The sequence below is a fragment of the Euphorbia lathyris genome, chromosome 2, assembly GCF_963576675.1.
Source record: "Euphorbia lathyris chromosome 2, ddEupLath1.1, whole genome shotgun sequence".
NCBI classification, from domain to species: domain Eukaryota; kingdom Viridiplantae; phylum Streptophyta; class Magnoliopsida; order Malpighiales; family Euphorbiaceae; genus Euphorbia; species Euphorbia lathyris.
This window is the reverse complement of record NC_088911.1, coordinates 75,647,869-75,657,934: the sequence shown is the minus strand read 5'-3', so window position 1 is coordinate 75,657,934 and position 10,066 is coordinate 75,647,869. Positions and strand designations below refer to the sequence as shown.

The 10,066-nt window shown below is 36.2% G+C and overlaps 1 protein-coding gene across 2 annotated transcripts; it reads right to left on the bottom strand.

Annotated features, from left to right (window-relative positions):
- Positions 1-1,346: 1,346 nt before the first annotated feature.
- LOC136218632 (uncharacterized) lies at positions 1,347-9,516 on the bottom strand. Of its 2 annotated transcripts, XM_066005643.1 has the most exons (4): positions 8,836-9,512; positions 5,269-5,493; positions 4,086-4,463; positions 1,347-2,246 (listed from the first exon to the last, which is right to left on the bottom strand). In XM_066005643.1, the coding sequence occupies exons 1-4, from the start codon at positions 9,346-9,348 to the stop codon at positions 1,779-1,781; spliced, it is 1,584 nt and encodes a 527-aa protein (XP_065861715.1). In that variant the 5' UTR covers positions 9,349-9,512; the 3' UTR covers positions 1,347-1,778. The 2 variants fall into 2 exon arrangements, with proteins under 2 accessions (XP_065861715.1, XP_065861716.1); XM_066005644.1 differs by lacking the exon at positions 5,269-5,493 and having other exon boundaries at positions 8,836-9,516.
- Positions 9,517-10,066: the final 550 nt, after the last annotated feature.

Here is a 10,066-nt window from a genome sequence, read left to right as displayed (position 1 = left end):
ACTTACTTTGTCAAAGTTCATCACCATCCAATGGTGGAAAAAACAAAGTAATGCTTACTTTATCAAAAACAAAATAAGCATAGATATTTATAGTTTTTTCACGATAAAATTAACCCAAAAAAAAATATTGATCCAATATTGCAATATTTTCTCTCGCATTTTCTATATTAAAATTATTGATCCACCATAGGTACTCGTTGTGTTGAGAATGAACAAGTACTTGTAAAAATGATTGAACTTGTTCTACAAAATTAAATGAAAAGTTTCTTAAAAATAACAATTGAGTTTAAGCAGGTTTACATGACTTTCACATCATCAAAGTGACTAAAACTTGTTGAAATAGTCACTGAAAGCCTTATAAAAGTGTTTGAAACTTATAAAAGTGTTTGAAACTATTGTTTTATTCTTGATTTGATTTATTGTTATGCTCTTGCCAAATTATAGCTCATTAATTCATTAGTTCTTTGATTAAAAAAAATAGGGTAATTAATTTATTAGTCTCTATATTTTGACAAAACACACTGTTTAGTCCCTGTATTTTCAAAAACACATGGTAAGGTCCCTAACTTTTTTCTCAATGAACTGTTTAGTCCTTCCGTCTATTTGTTAGATTTTTTACCGTTTATGACTTCATAAATGACTAAATTACCCTTTACTATTTACCTTCAAACTTTAGAAGGGGAAATTCAATTTAAAAGAAGAAGCTATTTGTATGGAGAACAAGAAAAAGAAAATACACAATGCTTACGAATTTGAACGATTAAGAAGAAAATCAAGAAGAAGAACACTCAAAGTTGATTTCAGATGCATTAAAGTTTAAAGCAAATGAAAAGAAGAACGCAAATCCAAATTGACTAACAAAATCTTCATGAGAGTCTAATGGCAGGGACTAAACAGTTCACTGATAAAAAAGTTAGGGACTAAACAGTTCATCAAGAAAAAGGTTAGGGACTTTATCATGTGTTTTTTAAAATACAGGGACTAAACAGTGTGTTTTGTCAAAATATGGGGACTAATAAATTAATTACCCAAAAAAATATATATGAGTTTGACATAAATAAAGCAATATTTTGCCCCTCCCTATCCGAAATGTTTATATTTACTCCCTAAGTTATTATTTCATAACATTTACCCAATTCAAAATATTAGATCTATGCCCATTGACTAAGACATTAAAATTGGTAAAATTTCAATCTATAATTTACCACTAGTTGAAATTTCACTAATTTTCAATTTACCACTAGTTGAAATTTCACTAATTTTAATAGATTGATAGAACAAATGTTACCAAATAATAAATCAAAAAGCAAAAACACAAATATTACCAAATAAAAGACCAGAGAGCAAAAGTTAACATTTTGAATAGACCAATGGGTAAATAGTGTTTTAAGCCATTTAAGAAATAATGCGTATTATTTAATAAAAACAAAGAGACATTGATATGATATGGAAAGAAACTTAAAAAAAAAAGATAAATTCTCCTAATTTTAAGGGAAATTAGTAATATCCCGTATACAAAGAGTTGGTCTTATAGAAACTTATGAATTGGTGCATTCATCATTCATTTTGTAGACCAACTTCGTCACGTTCCATTTCTTACCTCAGGATCCACAAATTAAACAAACTTTACTATAACATTCTCGTTTAACCTCCAACTCAAAAAATCAAAATACCTCCTCAAACCTGCTTTTGGATCTGCAGTTTTCTTCAACTCTACTGAACCAACAGCATATAGAAAGACAACATTGACACTGTACCAAAAAGTATCATGTGCCAAGCTAGCTAGCTCGAAAATCCAAGAAATGACGCAATTTCTGCAGAAGCATATCACGTGTCCCGAAAAGTGGCTTGCTACCAATAAGCCAATCCTTCTCAATAAGGCCTGCTTTGTCACCAGTTACCATTTCCTCATGGAAAGCCGCTATAATGCAGTAAATTGAGGTCCTCAGCACATCGGCCATTGCAAATGCCTTAGAATACAGTGGCCCACTTCTCTTTTTAGCCACCACAATATCACGTCTTCCTGTGTTCGGTGTAGCCCATTTAATACCTTCTGCCCCCATCAACTGATGAGGAGACTGCAAGTTCGTTTTCTTCCCCATGAAGGCTTCAACAGAAAGCAGGCAAGATATAAGTGTTGAGACAACAGCAGCATTGCTGCCAGAGAGTTGAGCAATCCCAAATCTGTCCTCCACATGTGAACGTGCAGTTAACAAGGCAACTGTCCTTGCACACCATGCGCATTGCTGCACAAATGGGCAGATGATTTCAATTTTCTTCAATTACAATGTAAATTAGTTAGCAAGGATTTTACATATATATTGATTGCAGTTTTAGTATTAAAAAAAACAAGTGCAATAGAAGACCCCTTTCATCTATATGCCACTTCAATTCAAGCTGTTCAGAAGTACCCTTTTTATGCGTCATATGACTAGAATTTGTTAGCAAAAATCAACATAAAAGAGAAAAACCAGAAAGGATCAAGTTGAACCACTACAACCAAATATCTTGATTAAGGCATTATAATCGACCAAATCAAGTAACTTGCAACAAGGTGAAAAGAGCAAGGACAGTATGATTTCAAAAATCCATCTGAACAAATACAGAGCAGAGGAACCAGAAAGTCTTTGGTCTAGTAGTTAGAATCTACTACTAGCTTAAATAGAAAACTGAAATAATGCCACAGCCTCTGAAGCCATTGATAAACAGTCTACATGACTGAATAATAGATCAACAAATGCTCATTTACGAGCTACTGTGTATGGTAAATGTTTTCCAAGGCATATGGCAGGAAGCATGACAGTGATGCAAAGAAACGATAGGAGAAACTGGACCCTGCATCTGAACAAATATAATATAATTAAAAAACATAGCAAATCAAGAAAATAGCAACAGTACACAGTGGGTTTTCAAGTCGCATACAGCTTGGACACATTATCAACTTTCACATGTTTGAAGTCGTTACATCATTTGACTTCTTTAAATAAGTAAAATGCTCAGACATGCACGTCCCTTTAAAATTCATGAAAAAACCAATTACCTAGAATGCTAAGTTCTTCTTAGAGGGGATCAATTGTCTAAGATGAACGACATCCAAGATAATAATGTGTTAATCCTAACTAGAGTAGAATAACAGCATTATATGCCTAAGATTTTCTTGCAACTTCTTCTTTTGGAGTTTTAAAAGCTACTTAGGATATTATTTACTAACAGATTAATTTAACTGAAAACTTTAATCCTAGTTATAAAATGTAGAATTGCCTGCCATTATTTCCATAGTTGTGCCAACTGAATCCAACCACGAATGAATAATGACAAGCTAAAATCAAATCCTAGTTGTTATCGAGCCTTTGCCCATTCAAATCATTATGCAATGACCCTAATTCTTTAAATTATCAAGAGTCTCTAGCATTATCATTTAAATTCCATGAACCCTTCTTTCGACATCAAAGTTCTCACAAGTACATCACATTACTCGCCACCAAGAAAATCAGACCTGCCTCCATATGTTGTATATCCAGGTATTATGATTTTTATTCAAATGGGTGGCAATATGACAAATATTTTTGTAATTTGTAATACCATCTATGTTGCATAAGATGTGTATTCTTGGATGTGAGAAGTACAGTCAGCCCAAATTATAACTTTGAAATTTTATGAAGTTAGCCCTTTTATTTTAGTTAATTATCTTCTATTGTTTGTCATCTTAACTTTTGTTCTAAGTTTCACAATACTTACAGCTTTTTCACCTTTATTGAACTTTCCTAACTTAAAAAAAACACTACCATAGACACAGAACAGGTATCTAGGTCTTAAGATCTGCATACGAAGATTAGTAAAACTTTTGTATCTGTCTCTGTAGCTACACATGGGGAGAACATATCAGCACTATGTAATAAGTTGCCTAACCTCAATTGGAGTTAAAGCAAATTACAAAAGATAATGAAACAAAAAACCGTTTACCTAAGATATCGACAACATTATCAAAATGATTCATGCACGGAACATGATGTAAAATGTACTTTAACATTCCAAAATCCAATTATTAATGAAGCCACTGCTAGAATCATTAATCATTTTAATACCTGGAACTTGTTCAGGGCTTCATAATAATTTGAATCCGATGGCAATTCAGTTTGTGACTGAATGGATGGTTGGTAAGCCTTGTCAACCATATGAGATTCAAAGCCCTCAGCCAAGGCGGATGCTAGATGCTCCAGAGGCCTTAAGCATACAGCTATAACTCTCTTGTAAGTCTCACCAGTTTCTTCAAAAATCGCAGCGCGTCGCCAGGTATCAACATTATTTTCACAAGCCATGCAAAGATCAAGATACGCAAGATGCTGCGCAAGCGAACCTGGGCTGCTCTCCTCGAAAGCCGCAAGCAGAGGCTTACTGGGGTTTGCTTCTGCTGCTGCTGATCCTTTTGGTGGTGCAAATACAAACCTTTTTGTATGTAACACCTGCATTTCAAAATCAAAAGCCAAAAGTAGAGTTTCAGCAGAGATGCATACTATGCAAGATAAGTGACATGTACAACAAACAGATATTATCTGCGGTGAAATACTGAACTCATCAAAAAGTGCAATAAATACTTTGGTGGAGCAGGTAACTTCAAAGCAGAACATTAAAATACTACAGATGTGACTTATATAGATTAACATAATGTGAATGATAATGTTAAAACTTATCAAACTAGGACATAGAAGGTAACATAGGCAAATCAATGTTGCAAACCCCCATATTTGTTACACTGACACACAGAAAACATGTCTTTTAACCTAAGCAACAAACATAATTTACACTTCAAAGTTCTATAAAGTTGTAATTTTCCATTTTATCTAGCTATGAGCAATTGAGAATGGTGTGGGAGGATAATTGCCTTCTTAACAGCATGTTGACACACGGAGGAAAGCTTTGGGGTTGTTCTCTCTGGTAACAGTACTGCTGCAACAGAGACCTTATCAATGAAACAAGTTTATTCTGCACTTGCTTTCTCGATATGGCCCTCCAATATTAAGAGAAGGCAGAAGATGATAAAAGAGAAGGTGCATCATATTATTTTCATGGAAAGCATTGGCTATCAATATTTTACTCAATGAGTTCTGAATTGACAAACTTGCCAAAAATGCAGGACAAGATGATAATGTTAAATAGCACACACTTGCAAACTAGACCATATGTAAAACAAAACAAACAATTTAAGTTTCTAAAATGAAAAGCTTTCATAAGGAAAAACTACATCACTGGAAATGTCAAAATACCAACCTGATGTAAATGGTGGCTTAATTCCCAACAGAGAAAAACAGAAAAGCTCCCACACCATAGGAGGATCTGCTCAGTGATAAACATCCTTACTGTTGCAGAACTCTTAAAGTTTCTAGGCAAAAACATTATGAGCACTGTTGAAATCAGGTGAGCTATGGTTGAAAGCTTGAAAGCTTGTTTAATGGCCAAAGGTAGCCTCATTTTGAAGCTGAAGAAAGGGGGACGCTGTTGGCCACAAAAAATCAGTAATCATGAGTTTCAGAATTCAATGCTGACAACATTGATAGATTAATATGACAAAATTACACACACAAAAAACAGAAAGAAAAGAAAAGGAAGATTTTAATTTGATAACAAACCATGTTTTAGAATGATCAAGTTAGAAGATACATAAGAATTAAAAAATCATATGCTTGGCCATTGTCAATTACAATCCCAGAAACATAAGTATTGAGTCATTAATGATTGATGAGTTTTGAGAAGCCGATAAACACCACAGTGAAATAGTAAAAGAAGCTTGCAGCTGCTAGTCTGCATTCTATTTATCTTTGAGATGTTTTAAACAACCCAATAAACACCACAGTGATTAGTGAAAGCAGATTGTAGGTGCTGATATGCATCCCATGGATGAAGGCAGAGACATTACAAGAGTATCATACAAATGGAACTACAAGTCAAACACCCACCTATCTCTATGGTACAATATGATGCTAACTTCTCATGTTGCACAAACTTGAAAAGATCATCTAATTAAGAAGACCATTGGCCCTAGAACTAGTGAATTGCAAATCAAGCACTGAGCACTAACGAAAGAATCTTAAGCCAAAGCTTGCACAAACATAAGGCTGGACCTTGCACTAAAAGAAGGTATTAATAAAATTCGAGATTAACCACTCCTTAAAGTTTCCCTTTCTAATTGGAGCGCAATCCAAAACTCAATGATAATGAAAGGAAGAAATAAGGGAGTGAGAGAGGTTATTGAAGGTTTGATTTCCCATTTCACAACACTTCAGTAGAGATTAACAGAAGAGGCCGAAATAGTTAAACTGTATGGCTCCTTTAACTCAGAGGCGAAGGATAAATAATAAACAAATTGGTTAACATGGACAAGAACATAAAAATGACAAGTATGAGCTTGAGGCATATTTGAGTAAGATTCCTGTATATTATTCTGCATTGACTTCTTATGATTGCAACTTAAGAGTGAGAAGTATGCATCTAATTTCCAAGGCCAAACTCAAGAAAAAAGCAGAGACAATACTGGCAGGAAGGCCTAACAGGGTTGGTACTTGGTAGCCGAGCTAACACTGAATGGAGAAGGAAATGACATTGTATTAAACAAAGTTTAAAGTGGGTAGTAAGAACTATGATTCTGAGAGCCAAGACAAACATTCACTTTGGGGAGGTCAATGCAACAATCTTCAGAATTTGTTAATTAAGGCTCACAAGGTTAATGTGCTAAAATGGCTTCTTTTTTCACATTATTACAAGCACGAAACAAGACGGAAAAAATAAATGGCATTAACAGCCTCACCAACCGAGGCCACAATTCCCAACTCTTTACTAAGTAAACAACAACAACGCCTTAGTCCCGAAATGATTCGGGGTCGGCTAACATGAACCATCATATAAAACCGTGAAATCAAGTCGTGTCAGCAACACAAATTCGCTCCCTCCACTCCGTCCTATCCACTACCATATTTTCCTCAATTCCCAGTAAACTCATATCACTCTCGATCACCCTCCTCCAAGTTTGCTTAGGTCTTCCCCTACCCCTCACCACTACATCCCTTTGCCACTCTTCGGTTCTCCTAACCGGCGCATCAAGCGCTCTACGTCTCACATGGCCAAACCACCTTAGTCGGTTTTCTCTCATTTTATTCTCAATAGATGTGACCCCTACTTTTGTCCTAATTATTTTATTACTCACCCGATCCTTTCTCGTATGACCACACATCCATCTCAACATACGCATCTCCGCCACCGACATCTTATGGATGTGGCAGTGTTTCACTGCCCAACACTCCGTACCATATAACAATGCTGGTCTAATTGCCGTCCGGTAGAATTTCCCCTTCAATCTATTAGGCATGCCGGGATCACAAAGGAAACCCGTAGCACTCTTCCACTTCGACCAACCAGCTTTAATCCTATGAGCAACATCTCCATCTACTTCTCCATCCGTTTGGATAATAGATCCTAAATACCGGAAGCAATCCGAGGCCTGAACAACTCTCCCATCTAGGGTGATTGTCCCTGCCTCCCTACTCCTATGGCCGCTAAACTTACACTTCAAATATTCCGTCTTACTTCGGCTCAACTTAAAGCCTCTAGATTCTAGAGTTTGTCTCCATAGTTCCAACTTCCTCTCCACTACTTCTTTCGTCTCATCAACCAACACAATATCATCTGCAAACAGCATGCACCATTGTATACCATCTTGAAGTGAACTTGTTAGTTCATCCATAACGATGGCAAAAAGAAATGAGCTTAGTGCGGAACCTTGATGCACTCCAATCGTAATAGGAAACTCTTCAGTCTTCCCAACACTAGTACGTACACTTGTGCATGCTCCCCCATACATGTCCTTTATGATGTCAATATATTTCCGCGAAATGCCTTTCCTTATCAAGGCCCACCAAAGTACTTCCCTTGGTACCTTATCATATGTTTTCTCCAAGTCAATGAAAACCATATGCAAGTCTTTCTTCTTATTTCGATGGTGCTCCATTAATTGTCTCATTAGATGGATGGCTTCCATAGTTGATCTTCCCGGCATAAAGCCAAACTGGTTTTCCGAGATCTTCACCGTCCTCCTTAGTCTTTGTTTGATCACTCGCTCCCAAAGTTTCATAGTGTGACTCATTAATTTGATTCCCCGATAGTTGGCACAATCTTGGACATCACCTTTGTTCTTATACAAAGGGATTAAGATACTTTTGCTCCATTCTGATGGCATCTTATTGTTTCTCCAAATTTTGTTGAAGAACGTCGTCAACCATTCGATTCCTCTTTCTCCCAAACATCTCCAAATCTCATTAGGAATGCCATCAGGTCCTACTGCTTTCTTCAACTTCATCTTACTTAATGACATTTTGACTTCATTCATGATTTATCATATCGTGATGGATACTTATATCTCCCACATCTTGTCTGCGATCTCCATTAAATAAGTCATCAAAATAAGACCTCCATCGTTCTATCTCCAACTAGGACTTGATGGTCCACATACTTTTCCAAGATCTCGCGTCTTCCTATCTCTCATCCGAGCAATTCTATATATGTCTCTTTCCCCTTCTTTCGTATCCAATCTGGTATACAGACTATCCAATCACGATTTAAATCAAATTTTGTTTAACTCTGGATTCTTAGACTATGCTTATAAGAACAATGTTTGCTCAACTACCCACAAGGTAACATGTCATGGAAAAGCACAAAATTTAGGTTAAGAGGCATTAGTATAAAGTAAGCAATAATGGTATTACGCCAGAAGAATATAACATAATACGCCACCAAACCAGATGCAGACCTATAAAGAACAAAAGAATAAGAATACCAAAGCTTTACCTGAATTATGGGAAACTCCAAAATCCACCGCTGCTTATAAATATAGAACGAAGCATAAAGAAGTCCAAAAATAAAACCCCTAAATCCATCACAGGTGCCACTACCGATGCCACAGACACATATTAGAGAGAGGAACCCCGAAATGGCGGTCGCCAACCCAAAGAAAAGAAACTTGAAAGAAAGAAAAGCACGACGGCGGAAGTCAAGGGAAGAGAAGGAATCGCCGGAGACAAAAATAAAACGGACAAAAGCGAAGGCGAGCTGCAAAGGGGAAGCAGGGGAAAAGGGTTGAGGAGAGGAAAGTAGATAGAGTGAAGCAGAGAAGAATAACTGTGAGAGGTGAAAAATTAGAAAAGAAAAAAGGGAAAGAAGAAATGAAGAAGGTAGGCGAGGGATAATGAAAACTGAGATTCTGAAGAAGATGAAGATGAAAGTAGAGGTAATAGACTGCCATATTAAAAACCCTAGAAATCGGTTTTTGACCACCACTTCTGGATGTGGCAATGAAGACATTTTCCTTAAGCAGTGATGATGAATGCACGTTTTGCTTTTGGAGGTAGAAGGAGGAGGATCCCTTAAAAAAAAAAAAAAACAAAGGAGTAAGAAGAAGAAGAAGAAAGGAAGGGTTTTTAAGGGTTGGGCATAAAGCGCTGGAGAAGCGGGAATATGCTGGAGGACCAGACCAGGTGATAGTCAAGTCAATACTTGAAAATGGGGTCAATACTCAACCATCTTACCTCCCAAGCCTTGTTAATGTTTTGGGCACCCAACCCTCTGAACTTGTAACTTTTTTTCACCTGACCCCTCAACTTAAGAGACAACCTCTCAACCCCCTCAACTCTCCAAAAACATCACATACAACCCCTTACATCCCTATGTTCGGTCAAAATATTGACCCGTATAGAAAACGCACTTGACTGTTGACCAGCACTTTTTACTTTTAACTCTTCTTTTTAACTGGTTCTCTCTCCCCTCCTTTCTTTCTAAAATTTTATACTCATTTTATTCTTAATCCCTTTCTTTCTTTATCTCTCTTTCTTGCTGTATCTTTTAATTATTATATTCCTCAATTAGGAAAAACGTTTATTCAGACTATCTAAAATTTTATTTATTATTTGGTTTGGATTCGACAATTCTATCAAGCTTCATACGTATCCCGAATAATCTTTTAATATTTAAATCGGGAATCAAAGCCAAGTAGTTCTACCTATTATATATAGTTCTCTTAACT